Source organism: Hylobates moloch, unplaced genomic scaffold (assembly GCF_009828535.3).
Source record: "Hylobates moloch isolate HMO894 unplaced genomic scaffold, HMol_V3 SCAFFOLD_1, whole genome shotgun sequence".
NCBI lineage: Eukaryota > Metazoa > Chordata > Mammalia > Primates > Hylobatidae > Hylobates > Hylobates moloch.
This window is the reverse complement of record NW_026652276.1, coordinates 39,797,569-39,820,102: the sequence shown is the minus strand read 5'-3', so window position 1 is coordinate 39,820,102 and position 22,534 is coordinate 39,797,569. Positions and strand designations below refer to the sequence as shown.

Below are 22,534 nucleotides of genomic sequence, written 5' to 3'. Positions count from 1 at the left end.
ACAGGCGCCTGCAACCACGCCCGGCTAATTTTTTGTATTTTTAGTAGAGACGGGGTTTCACCGTGTTAGCCAGGATGGTCTCGATCTCCTGACCTCGTGATCCGCCCGCCTCGGCCTCCCAAAGTGCTGGGATTACAGGCGTGAGCCACCGCGGCCGGCTAGGAGAATTTCTTGAATCCAGGAGGCGGAGGTTGCAGTAGGCCGAGATCACACCACACCACTGCACTCCAGCCTGGGCTACAGAGTGAGACTCCGTCTCAAAAAAAAAAAAAAAAAAAAGAAAGAAAAAAAGGCGCAAAGGCTCGGTTCAGGCCGTAGATACCGCGATAAAAACTTTCTCTGCCCGCCCCAGTCAGATGTGGCGGGAACATTCTGGAAGTGACGGCAATCCCTGCGGCAGTCTTCTGTCGGAAGTGACGTCGCTATCCCAGAATCCTTAGAGAAGGAGAAGCGCGTTTGTGCGTCCCAGTCCCAGTACAGCGTGGAGGCTTTGGGCAACGTGTTCTGATTCTCTCCGGGACGGCGAGCACATTTGTGCTTTGCCCGCCGCGGCCTAGGGGGCCTTTTGGGGCAGCGTAGTCGGTGTTTTTGAACTGACTCCACAGCTCGTGGCGGGCCGTGAGGCGCCCTGACCCGGCCTCACCATGTTGGTGCTGTTTGAAACGTCTGTGGGCTACGCCATCTTTAAGGTAAGTGGGAGAGCGAGCCGTTAAAGGGGGAGGGCGGGTGCTGGACAGATGAGGAGAGGGAAGGACTTAAGCACGGAACTACTCAGTGTAGCGTGGGTGCCTGTTATGGCCCGGGTTCTGGGAGGAGGGAGAAAGCCTTTACACCTGAGAGCCATGTTACGTGTAACACGTGGCCCCGCCGTTTGGGGAGACCCGTTCTGCATTAGAGGATTTTATTTCCTGCCGTTGAAGAGGTGGGCAGGAGGCGTGTTAGAATTTAACAGGTTATAGGGAATTCGGATTTTATTCTAGATGTTTTGAGGAATTATCGAAAGATTTTTTTTTTTTTTGAAATGGAGTTTCGCTCTTGTTGCCCATGCTGGAGTGCAGTGGCGCAATCTTGGCTCACTGCGACCTCCGTCTCCCGGGTTCAAGCTATTCTGCCTCAGCCTCCCGAGTAGCTGGGATTACAGGCCTCCATCCACCACCACGCCTGGCTAGTTGTTTTTGTTTGTTTGTTTGCTTTTTAGTAGAGACGGGGGTTTCACCATGTTGGCCAGGCTGGTCTTGAACTCCTGACCTCAAGTGATCCACCTGCCTCGGCCTCCCAAAGTGCTGGGATTACAGGCGTGAGCCACCGTGCTCCGCTAGTCGAAAGGATTTAAGCAGAGGAATGACCTGCTAATTTGTCTTAATACGGTTGCTCTGCTGTGTGGATATTAGACTCGAGGAGATAAGAACGGCAGCAAGAATACTTTTGCATTCATTTAGACAAGATGAAGTTGCCTGGTATGGAGAGAAACAAATATAGATAAAAATTGTGAAGGTAGAACAGAAAGGATTGGCTAATAGATTGAATGTGGGGTTTTGGTTTAAATAAGATGTTAAGAAAGTTTCTTGCGGGGGAAGGACTAAAGATTTCCGGTTTGGGCTGTGCGAAGCTTGCATTGTCTATTAGACCTGATAATGCAGTTGTGTAGATTGGGCAGTTCAGTATTTCAAATTTGAAGCTTAGGGGAAAACATCTGGGCTGGTGATGTCAATTTGAGATTTGGTTGTTTTCGTGGAGGAAAGTTGGACAAGTTCGTCAGCACTGAAATGGTTGAACTGTGAGACATTCGTATCGCAAGATGATGTTGAGATGTTAGGAAGAATGAGTGAGATTGAGTACCTTTTCTTGTGCCATGCAACTCTTCTGAGCTCTGCGAATATAGCAATGAAAAATAAAGTTTTTATGTATATTCTACATATATATGTGTTGGTAGAAAGCAAAAACGCTAGATAAAAATAAGTGCAATACAATTTTAGCTGTGAACCAAAAAACTATTTGTGGTGTGGATGCAAGAAAGTCTGGATGGGTGCAGAGTTCTCCATGTTTCACTTCTGACATTTGAAAATACGCAGTTTGCATTTGATACGTCAAATACTTGTTATTTTTAAGAAAACCAATAAAATCATTAAAACCGAAAAGGCAGTTTTGCTTGTTTTTACCTTAATTGGAGTTATCTGCAGTTGCAGTATTAGTAGTTTTAAGGAACTTGTAATAAGCTCCTTAGTCCCCTTTGGAGCTACGAAACATGTCAATTTTACTTTTCTCCAGCTTTTTGGGATCTTATCTAAATTACCATGTAGAGTTCTGCATAGCTCCAAATTCTCTTAGACAATGTGGTCTGTCAGTGTCTATCGATGAATTTCACCGTTAATTGCTATAGTATACTGTCCTGTACTGGGTATTAAGAGGAGCAACTCTGCACAGTGCACTGGTTGTCTCCCATGGTAGGAAGGAATTGGCTTATCAATGGTCGGATTTCTACACCTGGGTCCTAAAATACTCAACCATGTCTCGAATTACTGATTTCTATTAATGAAAAGTGTCCTCCTCCATAAAAATGTCTTTGAGTATTCCGTTGGAGTTTGCAGTGCTATTTATCTGCAAGTTACTGTTCAAAATGATTAAATTGTGGTTTATGTAATCTAGTACTAAAGAAATAACTAGTTAAGCTCGAATATGTTGACATTGATTAGTTTGTAATTATTGGAATTAACATTGATCATTTTTGAGTATAAAAGACATACAAACGTTCCGGAACTAGTGATGGCTGCACATTTTTGTGAAAATGAACTACTAAAAAGTGAATTGTACACTTTAAAAGGGCAAATATTAAGATATATGTAAAATTAATATATATAATATGGTGAATCTTATCTCCTGAAAAAGTAGACATACAGTTCAAGGTTATTAGTTTCCTTTCCCATAACCTTCAAAATGCTAGGATATAAAATTATATTGGTTGCATACAATTCATGCTTTGATGAGAATGCTTTAGAAGTTTTTTGAAGTTTGTTTTTTTTTTTTTTTTGAGACGGAGTTTCACTCTTGTTGCCCAGGCTGGAGTGCAATGGCACAATCTGGGCTCACTGCAACCTCCACCTCCCAGGTTCAAGCAATTCTCCTGCCTCAGCCTCCCGAGTAGCTGGGATTACAAGCATGCACCACCATGCCCAGCTAATTTTGTATGTTTAGTAGTGATGGGCTTTCTCCATGTTGAGGCTGGTCTCGAACTCCTGACCTCAGGTCATCTGCCCGCCTCAGCCTCCCAAAGTGCTGGGATTACAGGCGTGAGCCACTGCACCTGGTCTTGAAGTTTTTTTTAAATCTCCATTTACAGTGAGGAAAACATTTTATATATAACCCATGTACACATACAAATTCATGTTTATTTTATTTATTTAAATTTTATTTTGAGACAGGGTCTTGCTCTGTCACGCAGGCCGGGGTGCAGTGGCAGGATCACGGCTCATTGCAGCCTTGGCCTCCTGGGTCAAGTGATCCTCCCACCTCCTCCCAAGTAGCTGGGCCTACAGGCTCAAGCCACCATGCCTGGCTAATTAAATATTTATTTATTTTTATTTGTATTTATTTATTTTTTGAGATGGAGTCTCACTGTGTTGCCCAGGCTGGAGTGCAGTGGCATGATCTTGGCTCACTGCAACGTCCACCTCCTGGGTTCAAGCGATTCTCCTGCCTCAGCCTCCCAAGTAGCTGGGATTACAGGCACCTGCTACCACGCCTGGCTAATTTTTGTATTTTTAGTAGAGATGGGGTTTCACCATATTGGCCAGGCAGGTCTTGAACTCCTGACCTTGTGATCCACCTGCCTTGGCCTCCCAAAGTGCTGGGATTACAGGCGTGAGCCACCATGCCTGGCTTAAATTTTTTTTTTTTTTTAAGAGACAGAGTCTCACTATGTTGCCTAGGCTGGTCTCAAACTCCTGGCCTCAGGGTGCTGGGATTACAGGCATGAGGTACAGTGTTCTGCCCACTTCCGTGTTTAGAGCGATTCAAAAGGAAAACACTTCCAAAAAGTTATTGCTCATTAACAGGGTTATATATATAAATGTAAAGACATTGTGTAAAGGAACTGTTGTGATTAATTCTAGGATATTATAAAAATTCAACCTGTGGCCGAGCGCAGTGGCTCACGCCTGTAATCCCGGCTACTTGGAAAGCTGAGGCAGGAGAATCAGTTGAACCTGGGAGGCAGAGGTTGCAATGAGCTGAGGTCGCGCCACTGCACTGCAGCCTGGGAGACAGGGCAAGACTCCGTCTCAAAAAAAAAAAATTCCACCTGTGTCCTTGTGTCACATGGCACACAGCATAAGATTTTAGTCTTGCTCATACCAGACTTCCTTCAGCTGCTCTTCCATGTGTGGTAGCCATTAGTACGTATAACCATTCACATGAGATGTAACTGATAGGACTGAGGAAGTGAATTTTAACTTATTTGAATTTTAATGGTTATATTGTACAGTGTGGCTGTGCAGTGTAGCATTTTGTGTCACTTCATTTTCTCAAGGTTTGGAGAAAGACTTTTGATGTATATACCAAATGTGTATATAAAACCTAAGTACTGAGCAATATATTTTTTCTAACTTAATTGGGCATACTTTACATACTGTATAACTCACCTGTGGGTTTTAGTTACAATCCAGTTTTATAGTACACTTTGTTGCAAAAAGTTCTCATGCCCATTTTCAAGTTAGTCCTGCTCTAGACAACCACTGTTCAGCTTTCTTTCTGCATAATTTTTTCTAGAAGTTTCATGTAATTGGAGTAGTATTTTAGTCTTTTGTGTTTGGCTTTTTTCACTTAGCGTAATGCTTCTGAAGCTAACCCAAGAGCTTTTTCACACTTGTTTTGTGTATGGATTTGTTTCTTTTTGAGCAGTGCACATTTTAAACTAATTATCAGTTTTATCCTGCATTCAAACAAGTTTCATAAAACATTAACTTGCTCATATTGTCTGGGGAAGTAAAACTTAAAAGTTAGCATCAAATATTTACACAGAACATAGAGGTTGGGTGCAGTGGCTCACACCTGTCACCCTAACACTTTGGGAGGGTGAGGCAGGAGGATTGTTTGAGCCCAGGAGTTGCAGACCAGCCTGGGCAACAGGGCGGAAAAAAAATTAGCTGGGCACAGTGGTGCTTGCCTGTAGTCCCAGCTGTTGCAGGAGGCTGAGGTGGGAGGGAGGTCACGGCTGCAGTGAGCCGTGATTGAGCCTCTGCACTTTAGCCTGGACAACAGAGTGAGACCTCATCTCAAAACAAAACAAAATAAAAACCACACAAAGTCTTAAGCAGTCAATTAAAAATGAAAATGAGGAGGCTGGGTGTGGTGGCTCACACCTGTAATCCCAGCACTTTGGAAGGCTGAGGTGGGCAGATCGTGAGGTCAGGAGTTTGAAACCAGCCTGGCCAACATAGTGAAACCCCGTCTCTATTAAAAATACAAAATTAATCCGGGCATGGTGGCGTGTGTTGCCGCGTCTGTAGTCCCAGCTGAGGCAGGAGAATCACTTGAACCAGGGAGGTGGAGGTTGCAATGAGAAGACCGCGCCTCTGCACTCCAGCCTGTATGACAGGGTGAGACACTGTCTCAAAAAAAAAAAAAAAGACAAAAAAAGTGGTTAAAATTCTTAATTCCATACACCCTCACCAATATACTGTATTAGCTGCCCGAGTGTTAGATAGGATGGGATTAATCCTAAAAGGCACAACCCCCATATTTAACATCCCTAAAATTGGGATGTCTTACAATTGATGACAGGTCAATTGGGAGTGTAAAAGAATAGCATAAGCCGGGTGTGGTGGCTCACACCTGTCATCCCAGTACTTTGAGAGGCTGAGGCGGGCAGATTGCCAGACCTCAGGAGTTCAAGACCAGCTTGGGCAACAGGGTGAAACCCCGTCTTTACTAAAATAAAATAAAATAAAATAAAAAATTGGCTGGGCATGGCAGCGTGCGCCTTTAATCCCAGCTACTTGGGAGACTGAGGCAGGAGAGTTGCTTGAACCAGGGAGGTGGAGGTTGTAGTGAGCTGAGATCACGCCACTGCGCTCCAGCCTAGCCGACAGAGCAAGACTCCGTCTCAAAAAAAAAAAAAAAAAGAATAGCATGTTAAATTTTGTGAAATAGAGTATGCAGAGATACTAATGCATGTATTTTTATTGAAAAAACCCAGCTAGGTGAGGCGCCATGGTTCCTGTCCGCACTCCCAGCACTTTGAGAGGCCAAGGCAAGAGGGTCACTTGAGTCCAGAAGTTAGAGATCAGCCTGGGCAACAAAGCAAGCCCCTGTCTCTACAAAAAGATTTTTAAAATAGCTAGATGTGGCAGTGTGCGCCTATAGTCTTAGCTACTTGGGAGGCTGAGGCAGAAGAATCGCTTGAGGCCAGGATTTTGAGGCTGTAGTGACACAGGACCACACCACTGCACTCCAGCCTGGACAACAAAGCAAGACCCTGTCTCTGGAAAAACAACACAGCTAGTAAATTTAAAACTATACCTTGCTAATAAGCATTATTTATCAAGTCCATAATATGGCACATCTACACATTAACACGCAGTTCTAGTCTGGTTATGTATTATTTTCAGTAAAAGAAACACAATATTGCAAGTTGTATAAAACTTAGAAGAGTGTGACAAGATGATTTTAGGGATTTGTTCTGATGTATAAATTTAATCACATGGTTGAATTAGATATGTTGGAAACTAGGAAAACTTAGAGTCACACAAAGCAGTAAACAACTACAAAGCCTAGAGTTCGTATTAACAATTCATAAACTAATAGTTATTTTTTTTTTTTTTTGAGACATAGAGTCTCGCTCTGTCACCCAAGCTGGAGTGCAGTGGGCACGATCTCGGCTCACTGCAAGCTCCGCCTCCTGGGTTCACGCCATTCTCCTGCCTCAGCCTCTCCGAGTAGCTGGGACTACAGGCACCCGCCACCACGCCCGGCTAATTTTTTTTTGTATTTTTAGTAGAGACGGGGTTTCACCATGGTCTTGATCTCCTGACCTTGTGATCCGCCCGCCTCGGCCTCCCAAAGTGCTGGGATTACAAGCGTGAGCCACTGCGCCCGGCCAATAAACTAATAATTCTAACTTTGTATATCATGAAGTTTTAGAATCCAAAGACATCTCACCAAGTCTCATGACTATACTGAAAACATTGATTACAATTTTTTGAAATTGTTCAGAGAATGCAGCTAACCATACCGAAGTTCACTATTTTTAAGAGGACATGTATCAAATAGGGGATATGACTCATGAGTAAAATTCACATTTTTTCTAGCTGAAAAGCAAGTATATTTGAAAATAACATTTGGGTAACAAAATTGCCATATTTAAAAGATACTGTCGACCTGGCAGGGTCGCTCACGCCTATAATCCCAGCACTTTGGGAGGCCGAGGTAGGTGGATCACGAGGTCGGGAGATCGAGACCATCCTGGCTAACACGGTGAAACCCCATCTCTACTAAACAAAGGAGATGTGATAAAATCAGGACAATTCATGAGCACACAAAGGTCTTCAAAGACTATGTTATATCAGCCAAAACCATTACTATGACAAATAAAACCACTGTGTTCCCAACTGCAACATCTTGAAGAAAACATTGCTAATAAAGACCATCTAAATAAGAAAGTTAGAGATATTGCTACATTTTCTGTTTTACATTTGTCTCAAAGTTTTTTTTGATTTGTCTCACATTTTTAATCATTTCTTTTCAGCCAGGGTAATGATAAATATTTGTATACAAAAATCCATTTTAAGGCCGGGTGCGGTGGCTCACGCTTGTAGTCCCAGCACTTTGGGAGGCCGAGGCGGGCGGATCATGAGGTCAGGAGATCGAGACCACGGTGAAACCCCGTCTCTACTAAAAATACAAAAAAATGAGCCGGGCGTGGTGGCGGGCGCCTGTAGTCCCAGCTACTCGGAGAGGCTGAGGCAGGAGAATGGCGTGAATCTGGGAGGCGGAGCTTGCAGTGAGCCGAGATCGGGCCACTGCACTCCAGCCTGGGTGACAGAGCAAGACTCCGTCTCAAAAAAAAAAAAAAAAAAATCCATTTTAAGTTTTATCATTTTAAGATAGAGTAATTTCCATTTCTAAGTAGAAATAGCATACAACTATTACCATTGCAATCTTCAGCATTGTTGTTACAATAGTACTAGCTTTAAAACAAGTCTTTATATTTTATAGATACAAACTGAAATATTAACAGGTAAAATTAAATGTCCAGGTCTTGCCTCAAAACAATACAAGGGGGCTGGGTGTGGTGGCTCACACCTGTAATCTCAGCACTTTGGGAGGCCGGCGGGTGGATCACCTGATGTCAGGAGTTCAAGACCAACCTGGCCAACTTGGTAAAACCCAGTCTCTACTAAAAATACAAAAACTAGTTGAGTGTTGTGGTGCGTGCCTGTAATCCCAGCTATTCAGAAGACTGAGGCAGGAGAATCGCTTGAACCCGGGAGGCGGAGGTTGCAGTGAGCCAAGATTGCACCACTACGCTCCAGTCTGGGTAACAGAGCTAGACTCCATCTCAAAAAAAGCCATTTAGTGTGATTCCTAAAAGTATGATGAACATGTGTTGCACAGACATTCATAGTCTTGGAGAATATATACCTAAATGTTGATAAGTATATTGTTGACTAAAGTACCCTACATTTCTTTTGTATTTTAAAAATTTCTCACATCTAGATGTGTCTCACAATTGATGATAGTTTTAGAGAAATCCATAATACTTTCATGTTAGGATGATCGTAGCAGTAAATAATGAATATAATCTATTGAAAGTAGACAAATAAAAGTTTTTTTTGTTTTGTTTTTTTGTTTGAGATAGAGTTTTTTGCTCTTGTTGCCCAGGCTGGAGTGCAGTCGTGCAATCTCGGCTCACTGCAACCTCCGCCTCCGGATTCAAGCAATTCTCCTGCCGCTGCCTCCCGAGTAGCTGGGATTACAGGCATATGCCACCACGCCCAGCTAATTTTGTATTTTTTTTTTTTTTTTGGTAGAGATGGGGTTTCTCCATGTTGGTCAGGCTGGTCTTGAACTCCTGACCTCAGGTGATCCGCCTGCCTCAGCCTCCCAAAGTGCTGGGATTACAGATGTGAGCCACCGCGCTTGGCGCGAATAAAAGTTTTTAATAATTACAATACTTTATTGTAAAGGGATTAATGGCTCTTTTAAAAGAAAGGTTTTCGGCCAGGTGCAGTGGTGCACGCCTGTAATCCCAGCTACTCAGGAGGCCAAGGCACTAGAATCTCATGAACCCAGAAGGTGAAGGTTGCAGTGAGCCAGGATTTCTCCACTGCACTCCAGGCTGGGCTACAGAGCGAGACTCCATCTCAAAAAAATGAAAAGAAAGAAAGGTTCCCTGCCCTACCCCCCTAGGACCCCATAGCTCCAGCTACGGCCCAAGGCTGGGACAGGAATATCACTTGAGGCCAGGTAGATCCTAGACTGTGAATAGCCACTGTACTACATCTGACTGGACTAGATCTGAATTCCATTCAGCTGTTAAATGGGCAATTCAAACTAGCAATTTGACCAAAAATATATGTAGGGTGAGAAAACTAGTTCATTATCTTAGTGAAAGAAATAGCTTCTACCACCTTCATTTTACATGTAAAATTGCACTTGAAGAATGCAGCTGTGTATGCCTCACCTGTACCATTTAAAGAAAACTATTTAAACATTTTATTACAGGTTCTAAATGAGAAGAAACTTCAAGAGGTTGATAGTTTATGGAAAGAATTTGAAACTCCAGAGAAAGCAAACAAAATGTAAGTAATCTTGAAATCAATAATTTAGCAGTTAACATTTAGGGCTTGTTTTATTTTTTACATTTTTTCCTGATTTATATAATGTTACATTCGTAGTTTTCTGTTTTGAAATCTGTTTCAGGAATAATTTTGGTATGAACCTAATTATTAAAAACGTTTTACTTGGAATATAGGCCATCTCAATTAATTTAAAGGCAGTAGTCCCCCCCTTACCCACAGGGATTATGTTCCAGAAGACCCAGTGGATACTTTAAACCTCGGATAGTACCAAATGTGATTGCGAGTTTTGCAACAGCAAAACTAGCATGAACTACTTTTTCGTTCATCACAATTTCATGGAAGATTCATTCTTAGTGTAGATCTTAAATCTTTGTGTTTTTTTGTTTGTTTTTTGAGACAGAGTCTTGCTCTGTAGCCTAGGCTGGAGTACACTGGCGCAATCTCTGCCGACTGCAACCTCCGCCTCCTGGGTTCAAGATATTCTTCTGCCTTAGACCGCCAAGTAGTTGGGATTACAGGCGCCCACCACCACGCTCAGCTAATTTTTGTATTTTTAGTAGAGACAGGGTTTCACCATGTTGGTCAGGCGGGTCTCGAACTCCTGACCTCAGGTGATCCGCCCACCTCAGCCTCACAAAGTGCTGAGATTACAGGCGTGAGCCACCACACCTGACCACACTAGCATGTTCCCTTAACCAGATAAGAAAACCTTGCTTAAGATGACACTGTTGCCTGGCATGGTGGCTCACGTCTGTAATCCTAGGACTTGGGGAGACCAAGGTGGGTGGATCATTTGAGGTCAGGAGCTCGAGACCAGCCTGGCCAACATGGTGAAACCCCGTCTCTCCTAAAAACACAAAATTAGCCGGGCATGGTGGCACATGCCTGTAATACCAGTTACTGGGAGGAAGCTGAGGCAGGAAAATCCCTTGAGCCTGGGAGGCGGAAGTTGCAGTGAGCCGCGATTGCGCCACTGCACTCCAGTCTGGGCGGCCCAGTGAGACCCTGTCTCCAAAAAAAAAAAAAAAGATGACACTGTTTTAGGCAAATAGAAGACTAGTTTTCCTTCTTAAAGGGTTGTATGCTTTGTTGGGTTAATCTGATTCGTTGTTGTCAATGATGTATTCTTGTTGGAACTGAATCTAAGTGATCTGACTCAGTATTCGTCACTACCACTGAGACAACGATGAATCAACTATATGTTTCTTTCTGCATAAAATACTACACCTGAGGCCAGGCGTGATGGCTCACACCTGTAATCCCAGCATTTTAGGAGGCCAAGGCAGGCAGATCAATTGAGCCCAGGAGTTCAAGACCAGCCTGGGTAATATAGGAAAACCCCATCTCTACCAAAACCAAAAATTAGCTGGGCGTGGTGGTGCTTGGGAGACTGAGGCTGGAAGATCCTTTGAGCTTGGGAAGTCAGGGCTGCAGTGAGCTGTGATTGCACCACTGCATTCCAGCCTGGGTGACAGTGAAGTGAGACCCTGTCTCAAAAACATAAAGGGGGCTGGGCGTGGTGGCTCACGCCTGTAATCCCAACACTTTGGGAGGTCGAGGTGGGTGGATCACAAGGTCAGGAGTTTGAGACCAGCCTGGCCAATATGGTGAAACCTCGTCTCTACTAAAAAATACAAAAAAATTAGCCAGGCATGGAGGTTGGGCGCGGTGGCTGACGCCTGTAATCCCAGCATTTTGGGAGGCCGAGGCAGGCGGATCACAAGGTCAGGAGATCGAGACCATCCTGGCTAACACAGTGAAACCACGTCTCTACTAAAAATACAAAAAATCAGCCGGGTGCGGTGGCGGGTGCCTGTAGTCCCAGCTACGTGGGAGGCTGAGGCAGGAGAATGGCGTGAACCTGGGAGGCGGAGTTTGCAGTGAGCCAAGATCGCGCCACTGCTCTCCAGCCTGGGTGACAGAGTGAAACTCTGTCTCAAAAAAAAAAAAAAAAAATTAGCCAGGCATGGTGGCACATGCCTGTAATCCCAGCTACTTGGGAGGCTGAGGTAGGAGAATTGCTTCAATCCGGGAGGCAGAGGTTGCAGTGAGCCGAGATCGCGCCACTGCACTCCAGCCTGGGTGACAGAGTGAGATTCCGTCTCAAAAAATAAATAAATAAATAAAGGGTTAGGATGTAACAAGAATGAGATCTGACAATAAGCTATTTTTTTTTAATGGCATTTGTACAGGATAGACAAATGAATATCATGAGATTCCTAAAAGGGACTCACATACTTTTTCTTGAGTCAATTCTGTGCTGTGTAATAAAGTCACCTCTGTACAGCTTTATGCAACAGGGGTTTGTATTAAAACTTCAACATCTTTACTCTTGGCCAAAGTTTCCTTCAAAGCCTACAACTTTCTTTTAATAATCCAAACATTACTAGCCTAACATATAGAAAAACTAGTAATTGTATGAAGAATATCTAACTTCACACCGTGATACACAGTGATAGACATGTTTTATTGGTGTGTGCTTTGGAAACAGTCAAGCACTTCTTTCCAAGTTATGTGGCTTTTGAATCAATGCACCGCCCCCAATAACATGTTTCTCTCTCTTTTTTTTAAATTCTAGAGTAAAGCTAAAACATTTTGAGAAATTTCAGGATACAGCAGAAGCATTAGCAGGTAAAGTAAAAAAGTAGAAGCTTGCTTTTTTGAAAAAATTAAGTCTTGGCCGGGCGCGGTGGCTCGTGCTTGTAATCTCAGCACTTTGGGAGGCCGAGGCGGGCGGATCATGAGGTCAGGAGATGGAGACCACGGTGAAACCCCGTCTGTACTAAAAATACAAAAAATTAGCCAGGCGTGGTGGCGGGCGCCTGTAGTCCCAGCTACTCGGAGAGGCTGAGGCAGGAGAATGGCGTGAACCCGGGAGGCGGAGCTTGCAGTGAACCGAGATCGCGCCACTGCACTCCAGCCTGGGTGACAGAGCGAGACTCCGTCTCAAAAAAAAAAAAAAATTAAGTCTTAGCTATTTGTTTTTCTTGTTAAAAGGTTGTTTGCTTCAGTTGCCTGTGTTAACCTTATTCAATGTTGTCAATGATGCATTCTTATTGGAACTGAATTTAAGTGATCTGACTCATTCGTCACTACCACTGAGACAACATTGAGTTAGCTTTTTTCACCATAGGGCTGGTTTTCCCCATGTGTGAGGAGAGGTGAGAAGTGGTTAAGTTGATCTCCCTGTGGAAACCAGCAACATAATGCTGAAGCACAGTTCAGTAAAAGGTGTTCTACAAGGGACCAAGGTAATGTGGTCAAGTATACAGCTCTCTCCTCATTTTAATCCAAGGGTAGAGTTGTAATCCTGAGAACAGCCAGGATTCACAGTTGAAAAATAATTTAAAAAGCTCTTCTGGGGGTATAGATTTTTAGTTCAAAAAAGCATATCAATATTCAGAGTTATACAGAAACTGACAGAGGTGTTATTTTTAAAAGATTCAGAAGAATGGATGACGCATACTCTTCAACTAGATTGCATCACAGGACAACAGAGTGATAGGGTTTATTTACTGTAATTGACTGCAGTAGGTCTTACAGTTTTGTTTTTTTTTAAGTGTTAGGGAAAACAGGAAGAGCAGATATAAAGCCCAAATCATTAAATTTTCAACTGCCTAAATTCTTTATCACAAATCAGCCAACTGTTTGGCAGTGTAGTTTGAAAATGAAGGACTGTGAGGAAGAATATGGCTTAAAGCTGGGCAAGAATATGACAGATGCAAAAACTTTGTTAAATAACCACAGGAGAAAGGTACAGTTTTTGTCTGAAAATTCGGAATCCAACTAAACATGCTGGAACATAACAGACCACCCTAACCTTGGCAGAGGGGTAGGCTGAAGGAAGACCCATAGGGCCAGTTTCTTTGTTTTATAAACATAGTTCTCGGGCTCCTTCACCAACCCTTCAGTAATTAGAGTTATATACAGCCATAAAAAAAACTGTAGTAATATTAACTTGGAGAATTTTTAAAAAGATAGCCTGTTCATCACAGCTTATAAGTATGGGTAAACATTTGGTAAGATTCCAAGCAAGATTGTGTTAGCTGTATTCCAACTCTAGGGGGTGTTGTTGACATAGACTGGGACGTGAACAGTTCCTAGTCCTGATCTCAAGTAGCCTCTTCTGAATTCCTTTTTGCATACGATCTTTAATCTGCTTGGGATATTTCTGGCCAGTCCTTATTAAACTGTATTAAATGGACAAGCCAAACTTTTGCCCAAACAAGCAGGTTTTTACTATTAATACCTAATATATTGAGCACATACTGATTGTCAGATTTATGCTTATGATTTCATAATTGTTATTTAATTCTTGAATCCTGTGAGGGAGGTAACCATCATCTCTACGTTACAGATGATAAAACTCGAAATTTGAGCAGTATTTCCAGATTCATTTACCTAGCTTCTTTGTATTATTTAAAGTAATGTACAATAAGGCTGGGCACAGTGGCTCATGCCTGTAATCCCAGCGCTTTGGGAGGCCAAGACAGGCGGATCACCTGAGGTTAGGAGTTCGAGATCAGCCTGGCCAACATGGTGAAACCTCATCTCTACTAAAATTAAAAAAATTAGCCGGCTGTGGTGGCACACACCTGTAGTCCCAGCTACTTGGGAGGCTGAGGCAGGAGAAACACTTGAACCTGGGAGGCAGAGGTAGCAGTGTGCCGAGATTGCGCCACTGCACTCCAGCCTGGGCAACAGAGCAAGACTCCGTCTGAAAAATAACATAAAATTAAGTAATGTACAGTAAATGGACAAAATGCCATAGTAGTTGAGAATTTAAAGTCAATCCCCCCCCCAGTCTAAGCTCCATGAGAGCAGAGACTGTTCTGTACTGTCAAATTCCTAGAGTCTAGCAAAGTATACAGCTATAGAAGGTTTATAATAAATATTTTGGGGAAAATGAATGAAAATAGTGAATTTTATCAAGAATGCTGTCATAGAAACATTTACAATGCCTTTTCCTATCTGTTTTCACCAGAAAGTTAAATGGACATCAGCTAATTAAGAAAGCAGAATCCGGCCGGGCGCGGTGGCTCACGCTTGTAATCCCAGCACTTTGGGAGGCCGAGGCGGGCGGATCACGAGGTCAGGAGATCGAGACCACGATGAAACCCCGTCTCTACTAAAAATACAAAAAATTAGCCGGGCGTGGTGGCGGGCGCCTGTAGTCCCAGCTACTTGGAGAGGCTGAGGCAGGAGAATGGCGTGAACCTGGGAGGCGGAGCTTGCAGTGAGCTGAGATTGCGCCACTGCACCCCAGCCTGGGTGACAGAGCGAGACTCCATCTCAAAAAAAAAAAAGAAAGAAAGAAAGCAGAATCCTTTCCCTGGGAGTTCAGTTTTCACTGCCTGTTATAAGGCAGTTTTGACGTGACAGAACCACAACTAAATGGCTGTAAATGTCACAGTGTACATTTTAAACCTCATAGCCTTAGAGTTTGATGAGACCAGGCACAGTGGCTAACACCTGTAATCCCAACACTTTGAGGGGCTAAGATGGGCAGGAATTTAAGATCAGCCTGGGCAATGTAGCGAGACCCCCCCCCCCCAAAAAAAAAAATTTTTTTTTTTTTTTTTTTTTTGGAGATGTTTCATTCTGTCACCCAGGCTGGAGTGCAGTGGCATGATACCGGTTCACTGCAGTCTCCACCTCCTGAGTTCAAGCAATTCTCCCAGGAGGCTGGGTTCAGCCTCCCAAGTAGCTGGGATTACAGGTGGTACCACCATGTCCAGCTAATTTTTGTATTTTTTAGTAGAGACGGGATTTTGCCTGTTGGCCAGGCTGCTCTGGAATTCCTGACCTCAGGTGATCTGCCCGCCTTGGCCTCCCAAAGTGCTGGGATTACAAGTATGAGCCACGATGCCTGGCCATCAGTTTTTTTTTAAATAAAGAAATAAGGTCTGTTGGGGTGTGACGTTGAATTTGTGTTGGTCTCAGACATTCATATATGCTATTTGCATGAAATGTGGTTTATTTTTATTCTTGATTGTGTTTTCAACTTGCAAGTCTTTTTTTTTTTTTTTTTTTTGAGACTGATCCTCAGCTGGAGTACAGGGGCGCAATCCCAGCTCACTGCAATCTCTGCCTCCTAAGTAGCTGGGATTACAGGCACACGCCAACACGCCCACCTAATTTTTGTATTTTTAGTAGAGATGGGGTTGCACCTTGTTGCCTAGGATGGTCGCATCTGCTGACCTCGTGACCCGCTCACCTCAGCCTCCTAAAGTGCTGGGATTATCCATTTGATCATAATTCAAATGGATATACGATCAGGAGGGAAGAGCAAGACCTGACTTATTAAGCACAAACTGCCTAACTTTGGAAATTGTTGATAGACCTTCATTCCTGCCAAGCATTTTTCTTTTTTTTTGTTTTCTTTTTTTTTTGTGAGATGGAGTTTTGCTCTTGTCGCTTAGGCTGGAGTGCAATGTCACGATATCACTGCAACCTCCACCTTCTGGGTTCAAGCGATTCTCCTACCTCAGCCTCCCGAGTAGCTAGGATTACAGGCATGAGCCACCAGGGCCAGCTAATTTTTGTATTTTTAGTAGAGAGAGTGTTTCGTCATGTTAGCCAGGCTGGTCTCTCGAACTCCTGACCTTAGGTGATCTGCCAGCCTCAGCCTCCCAAAGTGCTGGGATTACAGACTTGAGCCACTGCGCGTAGCCCAAGCATACTTTTTATGTTTTTTGTTTTTGTTTTTGTTTTGTTGAGACAGGGTCTGTCACCAGGCTGCTGGAGTACAGTGGCATGATCATGACTCACTGCAGCCCCCAGTAGCTGGACTACAGGCACGTGCCACCACACCCAGCTAATTTTTGTATTTTTAGTAGAGACAGGGTTTTGCCATATTGGCCAGGCTGGTGGTACACACCACCATGCCTGGGTAACCCAAGCATACTTTTACCTCAGTCAAATGTCAGATAAATATCAGAAGAGGTGTTCATGTGGGTCGAGAAAAAGGGAGTATAGGTCTAAGGAAGGGTGAGAATTATAAAGTAGCCAATTTAAAACTTGCCAGAAATACCAGCGGTCTCAAAATAGAATAGGTAGCCTTTGCTACTAAGTTTTACATTGCTGGAGGTGTACAAGCAGAGATACAAGCAAAGATAAGGCCTTCATTCAAACGTGCTTATGTTGTGGCAGAACTTTGAAAATGATCACACTCATTCTTACTAGTTTTGATATGATTTTAGGATATTTCAGGACAGTCTATTTGAAATGACAAAGGAAAGTGAATCTACTTTGTCTTCCCAAAAAGATTGTTTCTAAGATTTCATGATTCTCTCTTGAGTTCATGAGAAGATTCTTGTGAGAAGGAAAGAAACCCTGGACCTGATTTTACCCCTGGCTCTGTAGCAAAAATGAGGGTGGGAAGATCAAATGAAATTGTGAAACATGTAACTTATAAAACATGTATCATTTCATTTCAGAAGTAACATTAAATTCAAGCCCTTTGAAAGGCCTATTTTGTTTTTTTAAATGTCAACTAGGACAAGGTCTCAAAGTTAAAAATTTGAGAGTTAATGCTTCTGTTTGTCTTTTTCCTGAAAAGCATTCACAGCTCTGATGGAGGGCAAAATCAATAAGCAGCTGAAAAAAGTTCTGAAGAAAATAGTAAAAGAAGCCCATGAACCGCTGGCAGTAGCTGATGCTAAACTAGGAGGGGTCATAAAGGTAAAGTCACGATTTTTTTGGTCATTCCTGCTAGTCAGATCTCACAGCATACCAACTACAAAGCCTAGCCTTTGCAATAAGTTGCTTATCATAAGTTCTCAATACTTTTTTTTTCTTTTCTCTAAGCTACATGGTAATGGATTTCCCCTAACATCAGCTGAACTGAGCAAATAAGTAATGCCTATTTGTTGTAGAAGATATAGAACAAAAAATGATAAAAATTGGCTTTAACAAATCTGCTACCCATATATAATTTTAATGTTCTATGTATATCATGCCATATTTTTGTCTAGCCACATTTTTTTTTTCAACAAAAATGGGGTCCTTATATTTTTTAGAAATGTATTTATTAGAAAACTTTAGTAGGGGTGTATTGCTGGAGATGAAATAAAATGTGAGAGTGGAAAGAAAGACTAGGAAAATAGCCTCCCAAATACAGAAAGCAGAACAATTCAGGCTGGACGTGGTGGCTCACACCTATAATCCCAGCACTTTGGGAGGCCAAGGTAGGAGGATCACGAGGTCAGGAGATCAAGACCATCCTGGCTAACACGGTGAAACCCCGTCTCTACTGAAAATACAAAAAATTAGCCGGGCGTGGTGGCAGGCACCTGTAGTCCCAGCTAATCGGGAGTGCGGTGGCGCAGTCTTACAGCTCACTGCAGACTTGACCTCCTGTTCTCAAGCAATCCTCTGTCTTCAGTAGCTGGGACTACAGGCACACGCCACCATGCTGGCTAATTATTTTATATTTTATATTATTTTATATTTTGTTTTATGTTATTTACTTTTTTTATTTCATTTCATTTATTTGAGACAGAGTCTCGCTCTGTTGCCCTGGCTGGAGTGCAGTGGCATGAGCTTGGCTCACTGCAACCTCTGCCTCTTGGGTTCAAGGGATTCCCCTGCCTTAGCCTTCTGAGTAGCTGGGATTACAGACGCCCACCAACACGCCCTGGCCTCCCAAAGTGCTAGGATTACAGGATTACAGGCGTGAGCCACCACGCCCAACCTGTATTTTTTTTTTTTTTTTTTTTTTTTTTTTTTAAGAGAGAGTCTCACTCTGTCACCAGGCTGAAGTGCATTGGCTCAATCTTGGCTCACTGCAACCTCCGCCTCCTGGGTTGAAGTGATTCTCCTGCCTCAGCCTCCCAAGTAGCTGGGACTATAGGCGCCTGCCACCACACCTGGCTAATTTTTGTATTTTTAATAGAGATAGGGTTTCACCATGTTGGCCAAGATGGTCTCGATCTCTTGACCTTGTGATCCACCTGCCTCTGCCTCCCAAAGTGCTGGGATTACAGGCGTGAGCCACCGCGCCCCGCATAACCTGTAATTTTAAAAAGAAGTTAAATAACAGGTAGTAAAAGATCTCCTTAAACCAGCTAGTTGGTCATATTATATTAATCTTTTTATAGCTTTTAATTTATGTAGCCAAGCTGTCTTCTGGAAGCTTGTATCAGTTTTTACTTCCACCAGTGATACACTCAAGTATTCTACAAACACACTAGAAATTATACTTCTTGTCCAACTGAGAAATGCATATATTTAAATTAGTGCCACTTTAATATTTAAGAAATAATTTCAGGCTGGGCGCGGTGGCTCACGCCTGTAATCCCAGCACTTTGGGAAGCCGAGGCGGGCGGATCACTTGAGGTCAGGAGTTTGAGACCAGCCTGTACAACATGGTAAAACCCCGTCTCTACTAAAAATACAAAATTAGCTGGGCATGGTGGCTCATGCCTGAAATAATCCCAGGCCAAGACAGGAGAATCGCTTGAACGCGGGAGGCGGATGTTGTAGTGAGCCAAGATTGCGCCACTGCACTCCAGCCTGGGTGACAGAGTGATACTCTGTCTCAAAAAATAATAATAACTTCAGGAAAGTCTTTTTTTTTTTTTTTTTTATTTAATATAGATGTTCTTGTTCTTGTAGGAAAAGCTGAATCTCAGTTGTATCCATAGTCCTGTTGTTAATGAACTTATGAGAGGAATTCGTTCACAAATGGATGGATTAATCCCTGGGGTAGAACCACGTGAAATGGCAGCTATGTGTCTTGGATTGGCTCACAGGTGAGAATTACTGGAAAATAAAGTCAACTTACTTTTATTTGATAGGCACTCAACATAGCTGTGTTCTAAGAATGTTACAAATGCTCATTTGAACCACATCAGAACCTTATGAAGAAGATGATAGTAATATCCTCATTTACAGATGAAACTGAAGCCCAAGGTCAATATAGCTAGTAAGCGGTAAAGCCAGGATTTGAACCCAGGCAGTCTGGCTCCATTGTCTGGATTCTTAAAACCTTAAAACCTCATCAAAGGAATTCTCTACTCCTCTGATCTTGGATGCCCTGTTTCTTGGGCTTTCCCTCTTTTATCTCTGCTAAGTCGTGCCACTCCTCCATCTACTTAATATTCCCCCAGATTCTCTCATCTGCTGTGGTCTTATGGGATAGGTGTGTATTTGTGTTTTGATTGTTTTACTCAGATATTTAATAAGGCAAAGAGGACTAGGTGCAGTGGCTCACCCCTGTAATCCTAGCTCTTTGGGAGACCAGGAGTTTGAGACTAGCCTGAGCAACATAGCAAGACATATGTCTCTCTTTTTTTTTTGAGACAGATTCTCACTGTCGCCCAGACTGGAGTGCAGTGGCGTGATCTCTGCTCACTGCAGCCCCTGCCTCCCAGGCTCAAGTGATTTCCTTGCCTCAGCCTCCGGTAGCTAGGATTACAAGCGTGCACCACTACTGCCCAGCTAATTTTTGTATTTTTAGTAGAGATGGGCTTTCACCATGTTGGCCTGGCTGATCTTGAACTCCTGACCTCAAATGATCCACCCGCCTCGGCCTTCCAAAGTGCTGGGATTATAGGCATGAGCCACCACGCCCGGCCTTTTTTTTTTTTTTTTTTTGAGAGAGAGTCTCGCTCTGTCACCCAGGCTGGAGTGCAGTGGCGCGATCTCGGCTCACTGCAAGCTCCGCCTCCCGGGTTCACGCCATTCTCCTGCCTCAGCCTCTCCGAGTAGCTGGGACTACAGGTGCCCGCCACCACGCCCGGCTAATTTTTTGTATTGTTAGTAGAGACGGGGTCTCACCGTGGTCTCGATCTCCTGACCTCGTGATCCGCCCGCCTCGGCCTCCCAAAGTGCTGGGATTACAAGCGTGAGCCACCGCGCCCGGCCTTTTTTTTTTTTTTTTTTGAGACATGGTCTCACTCTGTCACTCAGGCTGGGGTGCAGTGGTGCGATCTTGGCTCACTGCAACCTTGACATCCTGGACTCAAACAGTGCCACCTCAGCCTCCCAAGTAGCTGGGACTACAAGTGTGCACCACCATCCCTGGCTGATTTTTTAACTTTTTGTAGAGATGGAGTTTTGCCATGCTGCCCAGGCTAGAACTCCCAGGCTCAAGTGATCCACTTGCCTTAGCCTCCCAAAGTGCCATGACTACAGGTGTGAGCCACCATGCCCAGTCTTCTCCCTATTTTTAATTGCATGTTAACCCTATCATATTTAATTAGAAGTCCCTTAGAATAGGCATTATTGCTATGTTGTGATACATCTGTTCATGAAAAGCGTAATACTCTGGAATTGCACTACAGTTAACAGGGTTGTGAAGAAAATAATGGTAGGTAGTTGCTCAAAACCTGTGCAACTTTGTAATCAGTACTATCAAATAGTAATCCTAATAAAATTATTACCACAGTTCAAAAGACATCTTGAGCTCATATTAAAGAAACACTACAGGCTGGGCACGGTGGCTCACGCCTGTAATCCCAACATTTTGGAAGGCCGAGGCAGGCGGATCACGAGGTCAGGAGATCGAGACCACGGTGAAATCTCGTCTCTACTAAAAATAGAAAAAATTAGCCGGGCGTGGTGGTGGGCACCTGTAGTCCCAGCTACTTGGGGAGGCTGAGGCAGGAGAATGGTGTGAACCCAGGAGGCGGAGCTTGCAGTGAGCCGAGCTCGCACCACTGCACTCCAGCCTGGGTGACAGAGTGAGACTCCGTCTCAAAAAAAAAAAAAAAAAAAAAAAAAAAAGAAACACTACAGGCCGTGTGCGTTAGCTCACGTCTGTAATCCCAGCACTTTGGGAGGCCGAGGCAGGCGAATCATAAGGTCAGGAGATCGAGACCATCCTGGTTAACACAGTGAAACCCCATCTCTACTAAAAATACAAAAAATTAGCCGGGCGTGGTGGCAGTCGCCTGTAGTCCCAGCTACTCGGGAGGCTGAGGCAGGAGAATGCCGTGAACCCGGGAGGTGGAGCTTGCAGTGAGCGGAGATAGTGCCACTGCACTCCAACCAGGGTGACAGAGCAAGACTCCGTCTCAAAACGAAACAAAAAAGAAACACTACAATTTAAAAAGGTCTATTTTAAAATTAAAAGGTGGGCATAGATTGAAAGGGTTGAAGCTGCTAAGTTAGAGTTAAGAGCAAAAATGCACAAAGGTCAGGGAGAGCTTTGTAATAAGCATTTCTAAGAGAGAACAAATAGTGAAACTGAGTCAAAAATCCAAACTTAGGTAAATCTGCATTGTGTATAGCAGTGGTTCCCTATCAAGGACAATCAGATGTCCCTCGGTAGGCATTTGTCGATGTCCATAGACATTTTTGGTTGTCACAATTGGAGGTGAGGTGGGGTCTGCCATGAACATCTAGTGGATAAAAGTTAGGGATACTGCTAAAGGTCCTATAATGCACAGGGCAGCCCCTACAACAAGGAATTAGGCCCAAAATATTAATTGTACTGAGATGAAGGAACGTTTATATACAGACAATAATGTTACTCCACAGCTTTCTGTTTTCAGATGTTAAGAGTCCTGCAAAGTTCTTAACTGGTAGTATAAATCTTAATATGTGCTATAAAAAAATTGCATGAACCAATATGGCTTTTTTTTTTTTTTTTTTTGAGACGGAGTCTTGCTCTGTTGCCCAGGCTGGAGTACAGTGGCACGTGATCTCGGCTCACTGCAACCTCTGCCTCCCCGGTTCAAGCGATTCTTCTGCCTCAGCCTCCAGAGTAGCTGAGATTCAGGCGTGCCCCA

General features: G+C 43.5%; 1 protein-coding gene and 2 non-coding genes across 6 annotated transcripts in view; all 3 read left to right on the top strand.

Moving 5' to 3' along the window:
• Positions 1–445: 445 nt before the first annotated feature.
• Positions 446–22,534, top strand: part of NOP58 (NOP58 ribonucleoprotein) — a 43,642-nt gene continuing 21,553 nt past the window's right edge. For 2 of the 4 annotated variants that reach the window (XR_009213713.1, XM_032754918.2), the window contains exons 1-5: positions 446–689; positions 9,721–9,797; positions 12,376–12,428; positions 17,359–17,480; positions 19,416–19,552. Coding sequence is in view for 3 of the 4 variants with exons in the window: in XM_032754918.2 (XP_032610809.1) it covers positions 645–689; positions 9,721–9,797; positions 12,376–12,428; positions 17,359–17,480; positions 19,416–19,552 (434 nt within the window). In the remaining variant the exon portion in view is untranslated. Of the gene's footprint in view, positions 690–9,720; positions 9,798–12,375; positions 12,429–12,930; positions 13,049–17,358; positions 17,481–19,415; positions 19,553–22,534 lie in introns of those variants that run through there. The other 2 variants (XM_058439654.1, XM_032754919.2) reach the window with 2 other exon arrangements.
• LOC116809927 (small nucleolar RNA SNORD70) lies at positions 10,901–10,988 on the top strand. The gene has a single exon (XR_004370091.1). It is a non-coding gene; the product is annotated as a small nucleolar RNA SNORD70 (small nucleolar RNA).
• LOC116809928 (small nucleolar RNA SNORD70) lies at positions 12,827–12,911 on the top strand. The gene has a single exon (XR_004370092.1). It is a non-coding gene; the product is annotated as a small nucleolar RNA SNORD70 (small nucleolar RNA).